At 35.3% G+C, this 25,849-nt stretch overlaps 1 protein-coding gene and 1 pseudogene across 1 annotated transcript; both read left to right on the forward strand.

Annotated features, from left to right (window-relative positions):
- Nucleotides 1-7,667: 7,667 nt before the first annotated feature.
- LOC109101058 (microtubule-associated protein 10-like) lies at nt 7,668-11,043 on the forward strand. The gene is made up of 3 exons (XM_042769616.1): nt 7,668-8,701; nt 9,403-9,698; nt 9,769-11,043. Exons 1-3 carry the CDS (start codon nt 7,834-7,836, stop codon nt 10,786-10,788), a joined length of 2,184 nt encoding a protein of 727 aa, XP_042625550.1. The 5' UTR covers nt 7,668-7,833; the 3' UTR covers nt 10,789-11,043.
- Nucleotides 11,044-12,089: 1,046 nt separating this feature from the next.
- On the forward strand, nt 12,090-17,994 carry LOC109101286 (annotated as a pseudogene).
- Nucleotides 17,995-25,849: the final 7,855 nt, after the last annotated feature.

The following is a 25,849-nucleotide window of genomic DNA, read 5'->3' on the forward strand; positions in this document are numbered from 1 at the left end:
ATGAAAACAACACACAATAATAATATAAGAATATTTCTAACTCATACAGTACCAAAACCTAAAATTCTCTAAGATCAGTCAGCATGCACATCAGTTAAATTCCTACATTCTTGTCCATGTTGTGCTCAAAACCCATGAACAATCATGTTCTTCCTAGTCTTGACTAGTTTGGTATTAGAGAACAATCCAGGAGAATTGCATCCATTAACACAAAGCACACTCTCTGGAGGAAATGAGTTGATAATGGGCTTCCACCATCAGAAAGCATCAAACCATCAACCAACGTCAGATCACATGTGGCATATGGATGGCGATTGGATTACAGCAGTTAAATCGTCCACAAAATGCACATCCCTGATGCATGCAGACACATAAACGTACATGAGGAAAAGAAACAGGCTATATGACACAAAATCCCATCGAGCCTACAAAAAGTGATTGAAAAAAAAACAGTACAGCACATGACAAATGAGCTGTTACTTACAATTCGGTCCCTGATGCATGAATACTGCAAGAACGTCACTTTGTGTGGCTGAGAAACGCCAGCATCTCTGACAACAATGGATTTGTGATTTGTGTTCAGTGTTGAAATACTTCCTCGTATAAATGAAACACTGACTGTGATGTTTTGCTCTGTTTGTCTGAGTGGCCTGACATGTCAATTTATGACACCAATGAAATGAGTTCAGTATGTTGAACAACGAAAGGGGGGAAAACGTTGTTTGTGCAATTTAATTGGGTGCTTATAGTGCAAAAACTACCCACTTCAGCTTCATTTACTGCCAAGCTCTCATATAAATGTTTCAGTAAAGCCATGTTGGCACAAACAGAATGGGATGAGTGACAGACCAAGGAGATAAGCAACTTATATTTCATCTGCAAAACATAACATGCTTACATTGGGCCTGTAAACATGATTATGCGTGGCTTGAAACCCAACACACACACACAACACACACACACACACACAACACACACAACACACACCTCTGGTTATGCTTAAAAAATATCTTCGCAGCACGCAGATCCACCGACTTTCTGCTGCATATTTAACTTTAAAGAGATGTTTCAAGTAAGTTAGAAGACTCTTAGTCTTTGATAAAACAGTTAAAAAATACAGTGAAATTCTGATAAACTATTAGCTCTATAGCACTGTTATATTCACCACATTACTGTTCAAAAGTTTGGTGTCTGTACGATTTTTTAATGTTTTTGAAAGAAGTCTCTTTTGCTCACCTAGGCTGTGTTTATTTGATCAAAAATGCTGTAAAAACAATAAAATTGTGAAATAATTTTACAATTATAAGAACTGTTTTCTATTATAATATATTGTAAAATGTAATTTATTCATGTGATGTAATTCTGTATTTTCAGCATCATTACTTCAGTCTTCAGTGTCACATGATCTTCAGAAATCACTAAAATACACCTCTTCTCCACATCTCTAATAATAAATTTTAAAAAAACCTTTCCTCCTAAATATTTTTATGAAAACTGGGATGCATATTCTTTCAGGATACTTTGATGAATAGAAAGTTCAAAAGAACAGCATTTATTTGAAATTTGACATCTTTTAAAAATGTCATTACTGTCACTTTTGATCAATGTCATGCATCCTTAAAGAATAAAAGTATTCATTTCTCAATCTTAATCATTTGTAACAGCACTCCAAGATGCATTGTAGGACTGAATCCATACACAACAACAGACAAAAGGGAAAAACAACGTCAACGACAAAGCCAAAATTAGCAGCAGCAGATATTCCCTGGGCCAGTAAATCATCTCCTGCTCAGAAACGCACGACAGCGTGCAACAAGAACATCTCTAAGAAACTCAATCAGGGCGTCTCTTTCACCCAGCTGCAACATGAGATGGTGTCGGTGTGGACGCGTGCACACTGACGACTGAATGATGGAGATATACCTGCTCAGATTTCATATGTATATTCATGTCCTCATAGCTAAGAACAATGTAAAGTGTTCAAGCCAAAGATCCTGATACAGAATACAGCCAGAGGTTAAAGAGAGTGTTACACAACCTGCCTTGCAAATAAAATTAATGTCTCCACAGAGTCCTATCATACATGAGTCAAACACATCTAAATGAGATAAAGACAAACAACAAGAGTGACTTGTAAAGTCACTTGTATATAATTATATATATATAACATAATTGTGGCATTCAAACTGTTTAACCTTGTTTAACCTTATTCAATTTCCAATGTGAAGGCAGCAGTGGACTACTGGTAACCAACAGGACTTCTAAAATAAATTTGATAAAGGAAAACAAGACATATTTCTAGCTTCAACATTATTTGTTCTTTAGACATTCCTCTTTAAAGGAAAAAAAAAAAAAAAAGGATTAGCTGAATGCAATATGCTAAATTTAAACAATTTTCACATGGGGGTCGCATTGAGATGCCCATATCTCTGGAACCGAAACATATAAGGCCTTAAAAATTAATGTACCAAAAGAAAGGTTTGTTAAGAACCAGAGCCTAAAAGGATATTAAGATATCTTAAACACTTCTTGAGTTGCAGGCATGTCAATTTTGGAAAAAATAATAATTATGGCACTCAGACAGGGTATGTTCTATGCAATTTGTTTTGATAGAGTGAAACACGGTATATTTCTAGTTTCAACGTTATTTGTTCTTCACATACTCCTCTTTAAAATAAAAAAGTATTAGCTCTTTGTAAAGTGACCAACATTTGGTTTTCGACCACTGAAAATGTGTACAATTTAACCATTTGCTCACAGGGCCACAATGCGACAGGGCCACAATGCGATATATTTTTTTTTTTTTTTTTTTTTTTAATATTTTGACTCTCTTCAGAAAAAAAAAAAAACAAAAAAAAAAAAAAAAAATAATTAGTCTGGGAAGTTTCTGAAATTTGGTTGAATTGACACAGAATGACCCAACAGCATGTTTGAGAGCCGACAAAAAGATTCCAAAACCAAAAAAAACATTCATTGTCATGATACTCGCATCTCCGCCAAACGACAACAGTTACCCAAGTACGGTTTGACTAAACAAACATGCCTGTGTGGCATCACCCAGCAGCTGGCAGAGATCTGCTCTGATGATGCCAATCACAACTGCTGGTCATTAACAAGTACGAGAGAGAATGAACCAGACGGGTGACTGACTACAAAACCAACCACAAATGTGCATGGCTAAAAACATCCATGATATGCAATAAAAAAAATGAATCAAACAAAAGAAAATAAAAATCTCTTATCCAATGCACCCAAAGCAAAAGTTTCTGTGATATTCTGGTCTGTAGATACTATACTATTCATTTTATTGTCCACCAAATTGTCCACCAATCAACAAAAATCGATCATATCTCAACAACAAGACACATGATTTAAGGAATCATTCATGTTTGAAGCACAAACATCTTGGATGAATCACATACTGAAGTTTCATACTCAGCATCAATGTTTTGTATAAATCACTACAAGCATTAATAATAGTGACTATTGCCTTATGAAAGGTCATTAGTTGTTGAATGAGTTGCCAGTAAACATGCAGAGCAGATGGCCTTTACTAATCCATTTCATTTGGAGTCCATCTTCTCTCTTCTGGTTAAACATGAAATATCCTTGTAGTATGAGGGCAATAACAGCGATAAACAGTTGTCTTGGCATCCTTTGGTCCTCATTGCCACGTCTCAAGATATTCTATTCCTGTGTGACGGATTAGATGCAAAGCTAAGATTCATATGTTTTGCTTGACTCACACCCCTGTCATATTCAATCAGACTGGTACAACAGTAGATTGAAACGCATTTCCATTTCCGACACTCTAAAGAAATGCAAAACGCATACTAAATGGCATTAACCTGGTTCACATTAAACAAAACGTTCCTGCTCGACGTGAGGGTAGCGAGCAGCTGTCCACCTGTCCTGAGTCCTGACAGATGTTATTTTCAAGAGAAGACTCCAAAACGAGCTTTAATTTCCTGTCATTATGTTATGGACTCATTCAGGAGTGCAACGCAAGATAAACATCCGTCTGCAGCCACTCTGCCATCTAAACCCAGCGATGGGAAGAAAAACTTCTCGTTTCTCTCAAGGGAACGTAAGGAAGCAACAAGGAAACTTAAACATGCCAATTACAATGAAAATTCACAATTTCCTTAATCTAGTGAAGTCAAGTCAAGTCACCTTTATATATAGCGCTTTACACAATACAGATTGTTTCAAAAGAAGCTTCAAAGTAATAAACAGGAACACAATGTTAATGTCACAAAACTGCATCAATCATGTTTCATCAATTTTAAAGCGCTTTTAATTTCAGCTATAAAGCGCTCTACAGAAGTCATTATTCAGATTCAGTGCTGATTCAATGACAATGTTGCAAAGTTCAACAATTATTGTTGTCTACAACAACTCTCTCACGACTTAGTTTAACAGTCTGTTATAAGACTATTTAAACCGCACACTGACTATACTATACATCTCACTTATAGCGTACATTTGGCGTCTGTACAGTTTGCTTGGCTTCTACTAAAAGACAGATCAAGAGGCGCTGTAGAGTTTGATTTGGATGTAAGGCCTTTGATGTCAACAACAACAACAGATCTGGGATTTTATAAGTCTATTTATACAAGCATGCATGACTAGATGGTTAGTTGCTGTTAGTTATTTGCATTTAATGTCGCATTAAATCAAAATGCATCCTATTTATTTTCTAAATGCATGTTGATCTTATTAAGAACAATTCTTCTGTGCATAAGCAAATATTTTACTTTTTTAGAGTGCAATGCCCACATCTCAAAATTCAGTCAATAACCGATGGATTGAACCAAATCCCAGTCCTACAATTTTTTTTTCTTTCAAAAATCCATTTCACACAGTGTACATCACAATGCGGAAGAAAATATCTGTCGCTACTTCCATTTCATCATAACATTAACAATGCATTTTTCCCACCATCTGCAACCAAATCACTTTTTGGGGAAATAAACATACTGAAAGTTCACATATAGTTCACTCAGCTATTTTAATAGCACACTTCGCCTTAAAGAACAATGCATTTCCGAGTCTACAAAGTATAAAGGCTTTCCAGGTGGATTCATCCTCAGAGACAGGCACCTCACGTATTACTGACACGGCTATGAAGAAAATGCCTTATTAACCTTGACACAAGGACTTGTCTAATCAAACGTGCAATTACCTGACCATAATCGGATACGCGCTGGCTGTTCAGAAGACAGAGAAAACACTCATACTGAAGTCCTTTGAGAGACAAATAAATCCTTTGAGAGACAATTAAATATCGTCCTTAATAAAGTATCAGCACATATCAAGTAATAAATCTGATATTTGTCACTCTGCCACCAAACAGTAAACATTGGGTAATTCTACCACATGAACTGCATATTACTGTAAGATGAACCTGTGTTTAGTTTCAGATCACCAAACTCTTAATTCTGTCTTGCAAAGACTAATGTGTTGGAAACATGTGGTATGGATAATCACTATAATAGAAAATTTGACAATAGCACTGGATTGTTGATCCATAAGAACATTCAAGAGCCCTCTAGTGGATATCTGACAGCCTGTGTTTAATATCAACTTTATCTTGACTGCCTTTATGTTATTTAAAGCACATTCTCTAAGCTACGTTTGAACCCGACAACTCCAGATGTACAGGACAAGCCTGAAATACATACAATAAAGATGCAAAATGACAAAGTGCATGTGTCTGCTGCATGCATACGAGTCTGTGCTTGTGTGATATTTTCACCTGAGTTCTCAGAATTGTTTCAAGGACACACACACTAAACAACAGTGAGAACTCAGGTAATGATTTTCACAAACTTAGCGAACTGTCAAACAGACATCATTTTTGGGCATCATCTGCGTTGACAACAAGGAACGCGCCCTAAAACGCCCAAACCTGCTGCACATGACTGTGACGCCTAGGTAGACAGCTCACTAGGCTTTAAATCACAGTCCAAGGGTTTGTATTACCAAACCAAACCTGACACAAACTAAATGAAAGTCGCTACAGTTTTTCTCACGGACGCTATTGTTACAAAAATCGCAACACAGTAACAACTCTGCCTGATAGTTGCTACTATTCAAAAAAGTTAACCTTACCTTCAGCATTCAGAGTAAAAGAAACTCCCATAATGTGCAGATGAACGTCAGTCTCATTCCTTTAAAACACAGAGGCAGTGAATTATTATATTCCATACAGAGACACTGATGTTCTCCGTGCAGCCTCCACTCACTCAATCCAAATACTGGCGTTTGGTCGGATCACATAAAGCCGGTCTGTAGCTCCGCCCACCGCGGCCGATGATTGGTCGAGCTGTTGCCAAACTCCGCCCACGCACTTGGAGGGCAGGAATGTAGTGTATATACAGCGGTGAATTGATTTTTCAGAGAAGTTATTTCTGAAAAGTTCATAGTTTTCACATCAGGCCATTTAGAATGAGATTGTTTGGTGCTTGTGTATTAAAGGATGAAATATTCTTGGATATCAGTTTGAAAAACCAACTATGATCTGAACCTGGAGGAATAGTGGCCCCAACTGGAAGACTGAGGGAAATCATTTTTAGGTCTTTTTGAGTCTTTTTGGATTTTGAAATAAACCAAATTGAGGGTTAATGCTTGAATTATTTTTTAAAAATATTTAGTGAAGTAAACGTAACTGACTTACTTTTTTGTGGAAATGTATACATAACATTACGTTATACTATTCACTGACTAACTACTAACTAATATATATATATAAATATATATATATATAGTATATATATAATTTTTTCAAATGAAAAAAAAAAATAAATAAACAAATAAATGATGATGCATTTAATTAAAAATGCCTGCAGCTGACCTGTAAAAACACATTACACTGGCCACTGGTTCATGTGAAACTATGCATTAAATTATAATACTTTTGCATACGCACAGATTCACTGAGCAAACACAGCTGAATAAAACAAAAAAACTGTGTCTGTTTTCATTTCAGGCTGCAAAGCAATAAAATAATGATTATTTTAAAGGAGGTGATTATTTTCTATACCCACTGTATGTGTGTGTGTGTATATATATATATTTATATATATAGATATTATATATTATATCTATTATAATTTTTATATATATATATTTTTATATATATATTTATCATATATATATATATCATATAGATATATATATATTATTACTACTCAATATATATTTAGGTAGTCATGAACAAAAAAATATTCTTCTTGGATGTTATTTCTGATTTTTCTATTGTGCTGCTTTGTAAGTAGGAATTTCTCCAAAAGGGGATCAATAACATCATTATTCATCTTCATCTTCTTTTTCTTCGTCTTATTATTATTATTATTATTATTATTATTTAACAACCACAGAACAACATCAAGAGAAATGTTCCATTCATTTGCAACACGTTACCAAGTGTACATGGCTGAAATTATGCAAACCCTAAAATAATAATTTTAAAATGTATTAGATTACAATTAAAAAGAATAGAAATAGTTCCACTTATCTATCAGTATTATACTTAGTAATAATATATACGCTTTATTAGCATTTTACTTCTAAAAAAAACACTACAATACGGCTTTAAATCATTTTTGAAAGGAAAAAAAATTAATAAACTACATTTCCCAGTAACCCACAGTGTCCGTGACGTATAAATCCTGAGACGATGTTGTTGCTAAGCGATGCGACGCTCACGCACACACCGCTTCCGAGTTCTGTTTCTCTCCGTTACGTTTAATATATAAACAATCTCTCCTCAACAAACGATTATTTATGTGTGAAAGCGTTTTGTATTAGGCTACTCTCGCGCCAAGGAACATGTCATCAACGCAAGAAACGCTCTTCTCACTGGAACTGGTGATCGATCACGTTCGCTTTGACGGGTCACGTGGCAATGTTTTGGATCCTGCGGTGGCTGTTCGCTTCTTAGATTTCCCCACGCTGCTGATATACCAATCAAAACAAGAGCATCTTCCATCTAAATCGGGATCACCTGAGGCTATATCTCAAGCAGATGATGGAGAACATCTCAAGTTTTTCTTCCGTAAAGGCAAATCGTGTCTTTTTAAAATCAGTCTGCACGCGTTGCACGCTCATCTCCTGAACACCCCTCTCTACGCAATGGTGTTGGATGTAAAAGATGACATTCCCAGACTTATAGGAAGCTCTTTGATATCCCTCGCTAAAGTGATGGAGAAAATCAAATTAGATGTTGAAAAACACGGTATTGGCAACCCATCCGCTTATGCAGAGAGACTGAGCACCCCAGTATGCAATCTAATGGGCAACAGCATTGGTGATATTTCTCTGGCGTATAAGATTGTAAGTCTGGGAGCTCATTTAATTCCTCATATCCCAGAAAACAGAGTGTTTGAAGTTGGTGGGGCCCTTGGAAAAGGAGAAAAACACTCATCGGTGCGTGCAAGATTTAATGAAAAAGATGAAATGCCTCCGAAAGTACCTGAGAACCATCCTGGGGATGTCCTTTTACAACAAATTAACCCTGCCGGACAATCTGCCGATATAATGACCTCAGAGGCAAAGCAGCCAGGGCTTCCAGCTTTTACTCAGACTGAACAGGCACAGCAGCGGATCTCGTGGTCTGAAGATGCACAGGAACACACCACATTCTGTCCTCCTCCTCTGTTTTACACCTCCAGCGTGAAGAACCCACAGGAGAGTAAAAGTAGGATGTTAAAGTTTTGATGATCAAAAAACCCCGTCGCACACAATCTACTGCATGCATTCTGTCGTCTGATTGATAGTTTAGACTTTATTAGCACGTAAGGGTCTTTTGACTGTACATACGTAAACCTTCAGGTTGGCTCATGTGTCTTTTTACTGTGAAATTTTATTTTTATATATATTTTATAACACTTACTGGACTGAAGCAAATTAGGTTTACTTGATTATCCAGACATTGGTTTTCTATTTTTAGAAAAAATCATGTTCAAATGTGGAGTTGCAGATACAGATAATCAGGCTTTTGAGAAGGTGTTTATTCGTTCATCTCAGTCATCATTGCATTGCATTGCATTGCATTAAATGTCTTGCAAGCACAGAGCTTTGATCATAAAACTAAGCATTTAAATATCTTACTCAGATATATTATTGAGAGATATAGTGACGACTGATATTTATATCATTTTATGTAAGTCATAAGTAAAGACCTCATTGGTTTATATGAAATGCATCAGAATTTCATCTTTTTAGTCATAAATATCAGCATCTGCACCAAATTGCATATATTTTGTTGGGCCTCTGAAGAAAATCAAGCTGTTTTTTCCTCCATATTCTCACTATGCAGTATATATGACTGTCTGTTCAACAAAAAAAACATATGCAAACTGTTCCGTTTCAAAATATAACTACTGTTTCCTATTTCAGGCTTTACGGGGTTATTTGCTGCAATGGAGAACCTTAATATAGAGGATCCAGAAGATGGAAATAATGAAGTAGAATCATCTGACGTGCGTGAATTTGCAGAGATCAAATTTGGATCGAGCAAGTTAACTTCAACTCCAAAGCCACAGCAGCTTAAAGAGACGTCCTCAGCTTCATTTGGGGATGTTATCAGACAGTTACCGCTGCTGAACGCTTTATTAGTTGAGCTCTCACAGCTGAACGTCCAGACGGCGCAGCAGCAGCAGGTCTTATCGGTTCATCCTAACCTAGCGTGGTTGTACACATAACCACAAGAACCATAAAAACAGAAAACAAACCCTAAACGGAGACTTGATCAATGCAAGGTGAAAAGTGAAAGCTGTAAAGAGAGGCAAAGAAAAATCGCAACCTAAGAAGCCGCTTAAATACGGCTTGACAAACACTTTTCGTCTCAGACTCAAACTGCTCAAACCAGGCACTAAAAGGCATGAATGCATCGGATACCAGGATGCAAAACAGAACCAGCCTTCATCATCTGACCATAAACGCATTCGTAGGGCAGCTAGAAGAGGTGTTTGTTTGGATGAAACTGTTGAAACACTAATAAGCAGTTTTGATATGCACCCGACACCAACTGAAACTAAAACAAGATCAAGCATTCGAAAAAACATCACAAATGAGGAACGTCATTTGACTGAGAAAGACAAAAAAGTTCATGTTCCAAGTCAGTATTCAGAGAGCGGTGACCAGGATTCAGCTTCATCTGTTCATGATTCAAAGCTTAGCTTCCGCAGAGGAGAGAGTAGAGCAAGGACAAGCTTGAGTAGCGGCTCCTACGGACAAGAAGAGTATCAGGATGACTTCACCAGCCTAAACACAACCGAGGGATACTCACCCGACCCCTTCAGCAGTCCAGAACCGAGCAGACGTAAAAGACACAGCGGTTCAAGCTCTTCAAGCACCTCTCATCCAAGCAAAGGTCTGCCTGTTCCTGCCAAAGCAGAGAACTCTCCACAACGCGCTCTCAAAAGCACGCACGTCATCCGGCCGCGTCTTCAGACCTCCGCTCTGAGTCTGTCTTCAGATGAGGATGAGTTTGGGTCTGGAGGTCACGGGCGTGGATCGCAGAGCAGTGGACAAAAGACTCCATCTGTGCACAGGACATTTGGAAAATCGGAGAGCTTTGACAGTGACGCTGGTGATAAGGGCATGACATTTAGCCGGGTGTCAGAGGCTTCGGATTTAGCCGTTAATAACCCGGTGCTAAAGTCCATTTCATCTTCAGAGCATGATGAGGAACGGGATGAACTGGGCTCTCTGGGACTGGACAAGAACTACCGTCACATTTCAGAACTGGTGATCAACAAACTCCCAGGATATACGCTGTGATTAAACAATGTTAATCTAATAGTGAAACTAGCGAACATCTGATTTATTAGTCAATATGAATAACGTTTTTATATACTGGACTGTTGCATAGAACTGCATTCATTGGCAAGCAGTCTTTTGTGTGGTCATTCTGTTTTAACGAATGCAGCTTTTGATATGTATTTATGAAATGGTATTGTTAATTCATATTTCATAATTTGTGAAACGGCAAATAAACAAGCATTTGTTACAGCAATAAACACACAGTCCAAATCAGTTAAGAGACTTGTTTTTGTTTTGTAAAACCACAGTTTTACTACAAATACCAAGGTTGGTGTAGCAAATCCATGGTTAATTTGTGGTTTTGCCATATTGCCATAATTCAGATGAACATTAACCAAGGTTTCTCTGTGTGGGTACAAAACAAGTGAATGAATCTTCCTCAGATGAGACAAAAACAGCAACTCACTTCATGTCTGACTTATATTATAATTACGTCCATAAGCTTTTCGTGAAATTTGGATTCACTCGTTAATCTGTTGCTTGAGCTCTTCATGTTTAAGTTTTATAGATTTTCAAGGGTGTAGAATTTTGTAGAGATGCTATGACATGTTCCTACTAAATTGTCCCTAGCAATAATTTTGATCAAGCAATTAAATGTCTGTTGTCTGCTGTTATGTCCCCACCAATGCCCAAATCAAACCTACACCACTGGAGTAAACTGTTACTCTTACAGACAGTATAGAGGACATTCTTTTAGAGATTGTGCATGGTTTTAAATTAATAATATACTAATAAATAAATAAAAAATCGTAATTTTAAAATAGCGTAATAAATTAACAGCTTTGATTTTAAAGCAAAACTTTAGAGTGACCATGGTACAGTGATATATCAGATGGTAATAGCAAGGTACTTTGAAATGCCAATAAAATAAAAACAGGGAAAATAAATAAAGGTAATTGCAGATAATTAAACTTAATTTATCTAACTATTCAGTTTATTTATTTATTTATTTTTTTACATTTCTAAGTTTATATCTCACAATTTGGAGACTGAGATACAAAGTCAGAATTGAGAGATAAAAACTCAGAATTGGGAGATGTGAACTCTTAATTTCAGGAAAAAAAAAAATGAAAAAAAAAAAAAAAAGATAAAAAAAAAAAGTACGAATAGCAAGATATAAACTCAGAATTGCGAGAAAAAAAAATCAGAATTGTTAGATAAAATCATCAATTGTTAGATAAAAAGTTGCAATTTATTACATGGTGGCAAAAAAAAAAAAAAAAAACTGAGGTGAGGTGTAAACTCAGAACCTGTATCAAATAAATGGTCTGCATTGCAAGATAAAAATTCTGAATTTATTCTGTGATCTAAAAAGAACAGAATTGCAAGATGAACATAAAATGTCTATATTTAAATCAATAGTTCATGTGCATTTATTAATTTATCAGTTAAGCATTCATTATCACAAAATAAACCCATTTATGGTGACTTAAGATGGCAAACGACTGTAAAACGCAGTGTCCACCTCTGCTAGGTGTGGGTCAGACTACTCTGGTGAAGAAAGTGTGTGATGCCGTGGTCTCGGCCGGTGTCTCTGTCTGTGGTTTCTACACGGAGGAGGTCTGAGAGCGAGGCAGGAGACTGGGCTTTGATGTGGTCAGGCTCATAGGGGACAGAGGATGGCTGTCCAGGCTCAGGTATCGCCTCTCCATCAGTCAGCCACTGCTCTTGTGTTTGTGCTGCTGTTTCACACACCAACACACTCCACCCAGAGCTCAATCCGCCGCCGGGGGACGTGAAAGCAGGCTCGGACAGTACGTGGTCCATCTCCAGTCATTTGAGAGTCTCGCGCTCCCTCTTTTCAGAGATGTATGCATGGATGAATGAATGGATTTTATGTATTTTATTTCATTTCAGTTAAAACTTGTATTTTATTTTAATGTTTTGCCGATGTTTACAACAAAAATGCATGCTATTGGGTTCATCATTTAGTGAAGTGAATCTAAACGCATCAAGTTAAACTAAATGAATGTATGGATGATGTTTACAACAAAAATGCATGCTATTGGGTTCATCATTTAGTGAAGTGAATCTAAACATAGTGAAATGATAAACAAAAAAAAAAATCAAAAATAATATAAAAAAAAAAACAGTTATTATAGTGAACTGTTAACTATGATAGGACATCAAAATTAATATTAAAACTAAAACATTTTTTGTTATTTGAAATAAAATAAACATTAACTGGAATAAATATATTTCAACCAAACTTTATTTATTTTAGCTTTATTTAATAACCAAACATGATTAAATTTTTTCATATGTTTATTTAGTTAACGTTTATTTTAAGTAACAGAGATGTTTTGTCATTTTTATGTTTTATTTCTAATATTTATATATTTTTTATTCATTTCTATTTTTTAAAGTTAACTAGTAAAGTAAACTAAAACCGTAAATATTTTTGTTACTTGAAATAAATTTAACAACAAATTTCAAACTATTTTAAATAAAAAAAACTGATTGCAAACAAACTATTTTGTTTTATTTTAATTTAGTTACAAAATTAATAAAACTTTAAAATTAAAACAGAAAATATAATAATAAAATCAAAAACAAAATAAAAAAAAAAAAAAATCAAACAAAAATAAAATAAAAATAAAACTAAAAAAAAACAGATTTTAAATAAAAATGAATAAAAAAAAATTACTAAAAACTACAAAATCATAAACAACAAAAAAAGTACAAAACACAAATTGAATTAGACATGAAATTTAAGTACAAAGACTGAAATAGTGTTTTCTTGTTAAACATACTCAAATAATTGTTTTGTTGTTTACAACTTAAAAAAACTAATAACTACAGGGAAAGTCTCTGAAAAACACAAAAGATTTTAGCAGGATCTTTACAATGAATCTTTGAAAGCCTCAAAAACTATACAAAAAAAAGTGTTTTGTGTCTTTCAAGCTCCAGTAATAACAAAAAGCATGATGAAAGTAGTCCATTGGGCTTCTTTGATGCATACAAAGTGTTGTGAAACCACACAATTGCTTTATGTGAGGAAATTTCAGTTATTATTCACAGGAAAATGTATCAACTCTCCAGTTTATGAGTCGGTCTTTTTCAGGTTCTGAACTTTCATAAGCAGACACATATGATCTCTCTGTGACCCACAGTCATGCATTGCTGAGTGACACACGGAGAGTCTTCATCTTCATCATCTGTGATAGTTAGAGTAGGATGTACTGAGTGCGAGACCTTTGAGTGCACTTCACTGTTATTACACTATCATTGAGATATGATCATATATTTTATTAGTATTTTGAATTAGTTTTTATTTTCATATTTTCCATTTTAATTTCAGTTCAAATTTTAGTAATTTTGTTTTGTAATTTTTATTATTTTTAGGGTTTTTAAATGTCTTTATCTTTTTACATTTTTTTTACCTGGCAGCTAACTGATTTTTTAATTATTTTTTTAAATAGATTTTTCCTTACTAATAAACAAAAAAAATTTTACAATTGAATCTAACAAATTATATAATTACTTACTAATAAACAAAAATTCACACAAAAATAAAAAAAAACCATATATAAAATATTATATCCTGTATGGTTCTGGTATATTTTATTAAGTTCAATAAACTTTTAGTTTATTTTAAATAACAGAGATATTATTTTATTTTTATTGTGTTAGAATGTCAAGTTAAAAAACAAAATGAAAATTAGAAATGTTACCTAGCAACTAGCTGAAATAATTAAAAAAAAATAATAATATTTTTTTACTTAAAAACACACCAGAGCAACACTGGTATAAGTTTTTAAGTCGTTAAAATTTTCATTTTTGTTTTGCTTTTAGTTATGTTAGTACATCAAGTCAAAATTAGAAATGTTCCCTAGAAACTAGCTGAAATAGAAATAGTATTGATTTTTCATTATTAAAAAACAAAATATACCAGAACCTGATTTAATTATTTATTTATATATATTTTTAATAATAGTATTTTTTTTTTTCAGTTAATGTTTAAGTAACAGGTCTAAATATATATATATATATTAATATATATCTTTATTTCAGTTTTTGTTTTGTTAGGGCTTGTTTTTTTTTTTTATTTATTTTATTTTTTTTATTGATACTCATTATCAACAATAACACACCAGAACTAAAAAAGGGTTTACGTTTATTTTTTATATTTTAGTAATTTTTTGTATTTCAGTTAACTTTTATTTTAAGTAACGGAGATGTTTTGGTATGGTTTTAGTTTTAGTTAACTATGATAACGCAATATGAGAGACGTAATCAACACCAAGAAACTCTACGACTAAAGCAGAAGTTCTGGCACGTCAGTGATGCCAAACACCAGTTCAAGTCTGGCATGATGTATATTAATATGTAGATGTGTGAATGGGATTTGAGAGCTGTGAAGATTATTAGATTAAGATTAGATTAAATGTTTTTGGTCACTTTTAGATCTTAGCAGCCACGGGTCACGGTCGATGAAAGAATCAAAGAAAAGAAAGAAATTTATACAGGTTTGAAACAATATGAGGGCTATTAAACGAATATTTCCTTGAAGACGTGTTCCACATCATGTTTCTTGCTGAGATTTGAGTTTCATTATCTGCTGTCCTTATGGAGCAGATGCGGGAGGGATGCAGGAGGCTGTTTGTCATCGATGAGATCAGAAAGATGGAGCTGTTCAGCCGTGTGGTGAGACAGACGCTGGACGCCTCCAGCTGCTCCATCCTGGGCACCATCCCTGTTCCTAAAGGAAAACCTCTCGCGCTGGTCAACCAACAGCACATCAAAAAATACATTCAATAAAATCACTCAATTACATCCAAACAAACTTCCCAAACAAACTTAAATCACATCTTAAATTAGCATGAAACACTCACACATGTGGCAGAGAGATGCTGCAGATCACTAGATGCTAAAGAAATACTTCGTTCTTGTCATTTTCCTATTTCAAAGAATTTATATGACCCTATGATGCATTTAACAGATATTTAGGCCTAAATGTAAGATTTACGTATTTGAATTGCATATAAAATTTCTCTTCATTTGGATTATACTTAATACTCAATTTGATGCATATTTGTCAGTCATACATACAGTAAATGAAACTGGTCAGACTTCTGTAACAGTACTAATAACCTGAATATTTTTCATTTGTGGTTTGAACGTGTCAGTCTCATGCATTTTAACTGACTGAATATTGCATGCTCCAAAGCCATATTTAAACCATGTTTATACTTTACTGTAAAACTGTAACTGTTTGCTTCAGTTTTATAGTTATTATTAATTATAGTTCAAAACACAGTGAAGGAAAACCTGGAAATATCAGGGAATTTTACATTTTAATTGGAAAAAAACTGAACTTTTTTTTTTGGTGTTGTCATTTTTATATTGTTTTTTATTCCAGGCTTGAAAAGAAACCACTCAAAAAGATTTCTGTGATAGTACTAATAAACTAAATGTTCATTTAAACACACAATAGAACAGATTTTTATTGATTCTAAGCAATTTGAATAAATGCATTTTGCTAGTATATTTTAACCATGTATATTTTTACTGAATACATTCATTTATTAAAAAAAAACAGAACATAATTTTGAATCTAATCAAAATCAAAATAAATAAATGCATTCTGAAATATTAAAAAAAAAAAAAAAAAAAGCAAATATTTAATAATGACACTTGGTTTGATATTTTGTAGTCTAATGCAATAAGTATTTATTATTATTATTATTATTATTATTATTATTATAAGATCATTATAGAATATTATAATATTATTATAGAATTACAATGTGTAATACACTATATTTATATTGTTATATTTATGATATATTTACACACACATTAAATATTATTTATTAACAATTAACAGATTTACGCTGATTCGAAGCAAATAAAAAATAACATATTAACAATTAACAGATTTACGCTGATTCGAAGCAATTTAAAAGAACACATTTTGAATAGATGCACAATGCAGATAGTTAATAAACTTTTTTTTGGCATGATGTTTTATTTTTTTTTTCAGAAATGTGATGCGTTTCATTTATGCATGACTGACAAATATGCATAAAATTAAGTTTATTAGTTTATGCTAAAACTGCGTAATTCAGAATGGATGGGAATTTTATATGCAATTCAAATACATAAATCTTAAATTTAGGCCTAAATATTTTGCAAATCAAGGCTCATTTTCATCTCCACAAGTTCCTTAAAATATACACGATGCGTGCTGGTCTTCTACACACAGAGGAAAGTGGAAGTGTGGCTACATTTGAGCGTTCATCCGTGAGTCACACAGGACATGTGTCTAGACCAGCATGTGATGAATCCAGACGTGTGGAAACATTCGGTGTGTGGTTTACATGTGTTTGTGCTGATATGATGGATGATAACACAGATTCCCTCATTGTTTGGTCTGTGTGGAATCTGCACCCACATCAACAGAAGCTCCACAGAATTCAAACTCGTGATATTCACTAAATTCTATGCATTCCAGCACTAAATCAGTGTTCATAACTGCAAAGGTTTTGAGAAAAAGGTACTTAAAAATGTAAACAATACTAGTTTATAATGCTGTCCGAAGCTCAGTTAGATCTACAGTATTCTGCAAAATTCCACAGACTATCAGTGTATCAAACTTACAAAAAGGAGATCCCCTGTTCCATGATTATATATTCTCAAAACGACGGTTTGAATTCCATCATCATTCAACTTTGTTGTCATGTTTCAAGTTTAGCTTCATGTCAATATAGTTTCTACAGTCATGGAAAACCTGGAGAGTTTATAAATTGTATGCGTGCATGCTAATTTAATGAATTAATTTTTGAAACAATCGTTAAAATTTCTCATGTGTTTTAAAAAAAAAAAATTTTTACTCATATTACATTTTTTTTTCTTTTTTCAAAATTGTCCTTTTTTAATTGCCATTATATTTTTCTAGTTATTGGTCCACTAAAACTTGCTCTTTGTCAAACCAAATAAAATGACGTTTTAAAGTCTTATCTTGTCCTTCCACAGATCACAAAGAGGAAGGAAACCAGAGACGTGATCTTTGATGACATTGTGTCTGCTGTACAAGAGTGCCTGAATTAAACGAAGAGGAGCGTACATTACTGATAATATATTTTTTAATTAATTTTTCATTTTTGTTTGCCAAGCAGCCCTCCGGGAGCTCCATTTTAGTTCAGTATAGTGCAGCGTGTCAGACGTGTGTAATGTATGCGTGTGATTTAAAACTCTCTCTCGTAACGGATGGAGCTCTGCATTATTGATTGGGAGCGAGCGTGAGAGACTGTGGATGAAGATGTCCTGGAGGAGCGACGAGATGAACAGGGGGTGATGCCCTGCCAACACCTCGTCAGCCCTTAAATGTTTTCAGTGGGGACAGAGAGGGCCGCAACCTTTCCTCGAGAGCTTCCTGCATGTACGTTTCCCATTAAACAGGGAAATAAATTCATATTTGAGAGGACAACACTGTCAGGCTTCCAGATGTTTTATTTATTTTTTACCATAAATATGGAAACGTGGTGCATGAATGTGCAAAAAAGAATGTACTGTTTAATATGTTATGTTGTATGATATGTTATTTCTCGACTCGCAATATTCACTGAAAACTTGTATCTACTCAAATTAGATTTGAGCTACAGCTTTTGAAATCCCTGCAATTCTGGAAATCAACTTTAAAGGTGTTCCCATTACTTTTCAACCAAGCACTTCAACAGACTGGATAATCAACTTTAAAGCTTGTTATAATTCACCTAAAATAAGTGTTCAACCAGCAATAAATCATTTTGTCATCACCTGAAAATTATTCCATTTATTCCCACTCAAGTTGTTCCAAACCTGTATGAGTTTCTATCTTCTGTTGAACACAAAAGAATATATTTTGAAGAAAGTCGGTGACCAAACAGTTGCTGGAAGCCATTGTCGTTTATAGTATTTTTTATGTACTATGGAAGTCGAGAGCTACCAGCAACTGTTTGAAAATTGGACATGTTTGGAACAATATGGTGAGTTATTTTTTGTTTTTCATGAACATAAAATCTCATTCCTTAAACAAATGCATGCAATATTAGTAGAAAAAAAAGTGCCCAGTGGCCAGTGCAGTGCTATTAATCTCTCCACAACAACTGTGTTTTACACTTTATATTGTTTGATCCCAATGTAATAATTTTTAGAACTATGAACTAATAACTTTTTTTTTTTCAAAAGGGACTTAGGCACCAAGGTTTGTAACAATATGGTGAGTAAATGATAACAGAATTGTCTGTTTTGATCATTCCTTTAAAAATATTGACATTAATGCATGCAATTCTAACAGACAATGCAAAAAATTAAATGCTAGTAATCTAACCACAACAGCTGTTTACACGGTTGTTAAAATGTTTCATCTCACATTAAAATCTGAAGCACTCCTTTTTAAAAAAGGGGGGATTGTGTATGTAGAGCCAGTTAAAGCTATAGGGTTACTGAGAAAACAGTCACTATGATGATTATGCTCTTTGTGAAATCAAAAATTAAAAATTAATCTCTCTTCATTTGCATTAATTAGTGAAGATTCCCTCTTAGATGTGCTGCGATCAGACCATCAGAGAAACTGGATTGTGCTTTTGTCTGAATTGTTGGTTGGAGTTTCTTCTGCAGGACTGGGGTCTAGAGATGAACAGGGTCAGCTGGTAAAGCGCTCTTTCCAAATGCAAAGGAAGGAGAAAAGGCCAGTGCCAGGCCAGACGTGCGTCACAGACGATTGTGTGCCAGTTCCATCTCTGCATTGACGTCCACTATCAGGCAGTGGAACAAGTGCAGCTCTCTGACAGATGAATCATTTGCTGAACCCTCTGTTTTTAGCGTTTATAATCATCATATTATTAGTTACTGCTCATATGGTCTCCTTAAACTAGCATGTATGAGGTTTCAAATGTCTTTTAGCCATTTTGCATAGCCCATTTTGCTTAAAAAGTTGCAGTTGCTATGGTGTGTTATGGGTGGTTGCTAGGTCATTGCTATGCAGTTGCTATGGTGTTCTGGCCTTGATGGTTGCTATGTTGTTGCTATGAAGTTGCTAGGTTGTAGCTATGCATTTGCTAGGGTGTTCTGGGTGGTTGCTAGGTTGTTGCTATGCTTTTGCTAGGGTGTGCTATGCGTTACTAGGGTGTTCTGGGTGGTTGCTAGGTCATTGCTATGCATTTGCTAGGGTGTTGCTATGCAGTTGCTAGGGTGTTCTGGGTGGTTGCTAGGGTGCTATGCATTTGCTAGGGTGTTGCTATGCACTTGCTAGAGGGTTCTGGGTGGTTGCTAGGTTTGCTATGCATTTGCTAGGGTGTTGCTATGCAGTTGCTAGGGTGTTCTGCTGGGTGGTTGCTAGGATCGTTTGCTATGCAGTGGCTAGAGTATTATTTGTGGTAACTAGGGTGGTTGCTGTGGCTTTTCCGGGGTTTTTTGTTGCTAGAATGTTGCTATGCAGGTTCTAAGGCAGGCTGGGGGGCTGTTAGTGTGTTGACTGTGTGATTTGCTAGGATATTTTTGGGCGGTTTACAGGGTGTTGCTATGCAGTTGCTAGGCGTGTTCTGGGTGGTTGCTTGGGTGCTATGACATTTGCTAGGGTGCTTTGCCCTATGCAGTTGCTAGGGTGTTCTGGGTGGACTCCCTGCTAGGTTGCTATTGCATTTGCTAGGGTGTTGCTATGCAGTTGCCTAGGGTGTTCTGGGTGGTTTGCTAGGTCAATTGCTATGCCATTTGCTATGAGTATTATTGGTGGTAACTAGGGTGTTGCTGTGGGTTTTCTGGGTGTTTGTGTTGCTAGAATGTTGCTATGCATTTAAGTCTAAGGCATTCTGGGGGGCTGTTAGTGTGTGTTGGCTGGTGATTGCTAGGATATTTTTGGGTGGTTTCCAGGGTGTGCTATGCAGTTGCTAGAGTATTCTGGGTGGTGTGCATTGCGTAGAATGTTGCTATTCATTTCTAAGGCATTCTAAAGGGCTGTTACTATGACTGTGTTGCTATATGATTGCTAGGATGTTTTGGGTGGTTGCCAGGGTGTTGCTATGGAGTTTGCTAGGGTGTTTTGATTGATTGCTAGGTTGATGCTAAGCAGTTGGTAGGGTGTTTTTAGCATGTAATAAACATAATATTCCTAGTTCAAATAGCATGTATGGGATCATAACAACAACACGTATTAAAAGTCCAAATGACATTGCACACTCCATTTTGCTTACAAATTATGAAAGGAAAAAAGTTTAAAAACATGGCTTTTAAAGAAACACGGCCATCGTCATGTCTGGTGTTCTCCTTAAATAATCACGGAACATCAAAAACAGGTTTATAATGCTTTCTGAATCTATGAAGGTGTGTGTGTTTGTTCCAGGTCATATGAAGGTGATGGGCCTGCAGAGGGCCAGACAGATTGATAGGGGGATTGTGGGTAGGGTGTGGCCATCAGGGGACTGGTGAGGGTCACCCTGTTGCTGTTTTCTTAAAGGCGGTGCCAATCGCCCACAGTGGCAGCACAGATGGATTACATAATAGCACTGACGGGGGCCGTGCCAACTCCTGTCCCATATCTCACCCACTGCGGCAGAGATCACCGACCCTATATGCATTTGTCTTCCAAGATTTATCCCTTTAACCTAAACCTCACGTTCATCTTTCATAACCAACCAGTGCATGACAATGTGCCTTGGGAAATCAGTTTAACCATGAATTCAGAAGAAATGTTGTTTCACATGGAAAGGACATTTAGATATTTCACTAATAAAGAAATTACATATTTACACAAAGGTAAAGGGCAGAATTTTTTTCCGGAATTTACTTGAAATTTTTCTGCCTCTTTGCCAACCCTATTTGCCTTGTAGCCTGTAGCATGTAGTTAGGGTGCTCTGGGTGGTTGCTAGGTCACTGCTATACAATTGTTAAGTAGATGTTGGTATATTGATATGCTATCACTAGGGTATTCTGAGTTATTGTATTGCCAGTGGTGGACGAAGTACACAAATCAAGTACTTGAGTAAAAGTACAGATACATATAATAAAATAAACTCCAGTAAAAAGTAAAAGTACTCCTTTTTCAATTTAACTCAAGTGAAAGTACAAAAGTACTTGATTTTTTATGTACTTAAGTAAAAAAGTAGTGATAGATAGATTTATTTAGCAATTTTATATAGTCTACTTAATTAATTTTATATTAGCACTTATTTTTTTTTATAATCCTACTGCTCAAATATACCTGGAATTTTCTCAAAATAACCAATATATGGAGTCAAGATATATTTTTCTGTTGTTGATATGGACTACGCTGATATGAGAGTGATGTAGTAATGTTCACTGTGAAGACACACTGTGATGTACCTGAGAGAAAACAGATCTGTGACCCTGGACCACAAAAAAAAAACAGTCATAAGGGTCAGTTTTTTTTCGAATTGGAGATTAATGCATCATGCAAAAGCTGAATAAATAAGCTGTTAGGAAAAGGATGATATTTGGCTGCTGATTACAACTATTTGAAAATCTGGAATCTGAGGGAGCAAAAAAATCAAACATTCGAGAAAATCACTTTTAAATTTGTCTAAATGCAAGTTCTTAGCAATGCATATCTACTTAATCAAAAATTAATTTTGATATATTTTACGGTAGAAAATTTACAAAATATCGTTCCATGGAACATAATCTTTACTTCATATCCTAATAATTTTTTTGCCATAAAAGAAAAATTTATCATTTTGACCCAATACAATGTATTTTTTGGTGCTTTTGCTGCAAATATACCCCAGTGACTTAAGACTCGTTTTGTGCTCCAGGTCCACATTTGGACAATCAGATTTTCACCCAGTAAGAAAAAAAGTGTTTAAAATTTGTTGTGTTTGGCAGAACAGACACCAGTATATATAGGACATGAGAATAAGGCCTGAAGTAAATAGGAAGAACATTTTAAGGAAAAAATAATATTTGATTGGATAAAAAAAATAAAAAATAATAATGATTTTTTTTCTTCATCAACCTTGTCTGTGGTATAAAATATTATTAAAAAAAACCTGGCCAAATGGCCCCAGCCGGACATCACTTTCCCACTGTGATAATTACTGTATGTTACCATGTTCTGAACATCACAAGCCTTTCTTTTCCTCAGTTGTAATCTATCTAGGTGACTGAATAAAATATGTGGACTTTATTTTTAAAAATTACCTCAACTTAGCACCAAGTCTTGTTAGCTAGACAGTGAGCATCAGTACCAATATTTACTTATTTTCAGTATGGTTATGGAAGCAACCATTCATATTTTTCTTGGGGGGTCTTTTTTTACTCGGGGGCTTAGTAAATCAAGGAATAAAAAACATTTACATATCTACTGTCCTGCCAAAAACAATTATAAAAAAACAGGACGTACATCAGGGCTAAATGCCTAAGCAATTTTAATAGACAACTGGTAATGTTTATGGCAGCGGGGGGGAATTTTGAAACGTGCATGAATATTTTATAATCTGTGTTATTTTAAGTTTGTTTTTTGATCCCTGGTAAGAGGCACTGATTGCTGATGTGTTTGCACTCAAAGCATTGTCAGTGGGCTTCTCTAAATAGATCACCCTTACCAGCAGATTAAGTTCCCAAATAAATGACCAGTTTTGACATAAATATGATTTTCAGTTACAATAATTAATCCTTAAAATTCGACATTAGTACCTACTTTTAGCAGCATCAGTCGCCGCGCAGCTCACAAGATCTTCACGGTTGTGAATTGAGTTCACTAGAGAATCGCACTAAACGGTTCATTTGACATCAGTGAGTTGTTGACTCTAGAACAGCTGCAACGAACTCATTCAATTCGTGAATGAATCTTTTGGCGCGATTTGCGAACCGATTTAAAAGCTTCATTGAAACGTATCAGTTCGTTCTTGAATCAGACACCGCTTCTGCGTGTCAGAGCACGGGCTCTATTATAAGGAGTAACGAAATGTTTATGAAATGTAAGTAAAGTTAAAAGTACGATCTGATGCTTTGGAATGTAGGACAAGTAAAAAAGTAACGTTACTTAACACTAAACTATACTCCAGTAAAAGTACAGAGATACTTGAAAAATGTACTTAAGTACAGTAACGAAAGTTAAGTACCCGTTACTGTCCACCACTGCGTATTGCTAGGATGCTGCTGCAGTATGTGATTGCTAAAATGTTTTGCGTGGTTTCCAGGGTGTTGCTATGTAGATTCTAAGGTATTGTGGGCTGGTTCATTGCTAGAATGTTACTCAGGCATTCGGAGGGTCTGTTAGGGTGTGCTATGTACATTCTTGGGCGTTGTGGGGGTTTCCAGGGTTGTGCTATACGGTGCTAAAACTATTCAGAAGTGGGGTTTTTTTTTTGTTTTTTTGCTGGAAAGGACATGTTGCTATGCAAATTGCTAAGGCATTCTGAGGGGCATTTAGTGTGTTGCTAATTGATTCCTAAGGTGTTTTGGGTGGTTTGCCGGGGTGTTTGCTATGCAGAAGCTAGGGTATTCCTGGTTGTTTACATTGCTAGAGTGTTGCTATTCAGTTGCTAAAGGCATCTGGTGGGCTATTAGTTTGCCATGAATTTTGGGTGGTTGCCAGTGTGTTTGCCTTTGCAGTTGTATGAGGTTGTTCTGAGTGGTTGCATTGATAGATTGCCTTGCTGTGCAGTTTCTGAGGGGATGTTATTGTGTTGCTATGTGATTACTAGGCTGTTTTAGGTGGGTTGCTAGGTGTTGCTATGCAGTTGCTAGGAGCATTGGAGTGGTTTCTTTGCTGGAATGCTGGAATGTTGCTATGTCAGATTCTCTGAAGCATCTGAGGGCTGTTATATGTTGCTATTGTGATTACCAAGATGTTTTTGGGTGGTTGCCAAGGTGTTGGGTATACAGTGGTTCTTATCTTTAAAACAGTTCCCTCCTTCAATAAGGAAGAGTTTACTCCTTGTAATGATCTGGTAGGTGATTGCATAGAATAGTAATTGAATTATATTTGACTAAATATTGAACATAATAGCCTATAACGATTCTGCATAAATGTTTGGACTCATTCTCTTTTATATGCATTAATAGCATTTTAACACCAGGAGCATCATTACACCTAACCATTTGTATCCTGTTTTTTATTAATTTTTCCTCTAAAAATGGCTTTCAACTGGCTTCGCTTGTGCACACTAAACATGAGTTTAGCCTCACTGAAAAGGATGGACAGAAGCAATTTCCATAAGTCTACTTTATCTGAGCTTGCAGAAGAGTCTTGGTCAAACCACGAGCGTCTGCCCAGTAAGAGCTCCTCCATCCGGTGCCAACACATACAGATTGGTGTGTGTGTACGCGTGTATTTTCTTCACTCATAGACAGAGCCATCAAACACAAAGACCTTACTGAATAAGCATGTTTGGATGCCTTTCGAATCAGCTTTCATTTTCCATATCCGCTGACATGCATTCATGAAGGGCAGACGCTAAATGTCTTAACCCCTCCCTGCAAACGTCTGAATGAGGCCCGGGGGGTTTACAGTTACTGGGTGTATAGTGAAGAGTGAGGGATCTTTTGTGACCACATTTTTAATATATTATAGTGTACATCAAGCATCCTCACACTCACGCATTGAGATGGATCACAACAGACACGCGTGCTACCAATTAACCGACAGCTCTGAATTCAACAAGTGAGAGATGCACACTGGACAAAAGCAGCATTTGGAGAATTACAAGAGAGAGACGGCAGCATGTATATTAGTCTTAGATATGAATTATTAAATGCATAAAAGAGATAGAATTTGGAAGTGAAAGAGCACAATATGTTGTGGTGCAAGGATGCAAACAGAATTCAGGTCTTGTTTTTTTTTAAAGCTAAAACTGTTTTTATCTTGTTTAAATTGTGTTATCATTTACAATGTTCAATTATAATGCATATAAAATTAATGATATGCAAACAAAAAAACACAATAAAAGCCTGTAATTTTAGTGATTTATTTATCTGCCACAAACAGGTAATGCTTTAAAAATATTTAACAGATTTATATTTATACAGTTTTACAATTTAACCCTTTGTTTGCATATTTAATTATTGCAATTATCTA

This window comes from Cyprinus carpio, chromosome A13 (genome assembly GCF_018340385.1).
Source record: "Cyprinus carpio isolate SPL01 chromosome A13, ASM1834038v1, whole genome shotgun sequence".
Lineage (NCBI taxonomy): Eukaryota > Metazoa > Chordata > Actinopteri > Cypriniformes > Cyprinidae > Cyprinus > Cyprinus carpio.

Bases quoted from the DNA above. Each gene is read 5' to 3' on its own strand.
- LOC109101058 (XM_042769616.1), top strand. From the start codon at position 7,834: ATGTCATCAACGCAAGAAACGCTCTTCTCACTGGAACTGGTGATCGAT. The intron at 8,702-9,402 runs GTAGGATGTTAA...TTCCTATTTCAG, and splicing joins GAACCCACAGGAGAGTAAAA to GCTTTACGGGGTTATTTGCT. The intron at 9,699-9,768 runs TACACATAACCA...AATGCAAGGTGA, and splicing joins ATCCTAACCTAGCGTGGTTG to AAAGTGAAAGCTGTAAAGAG.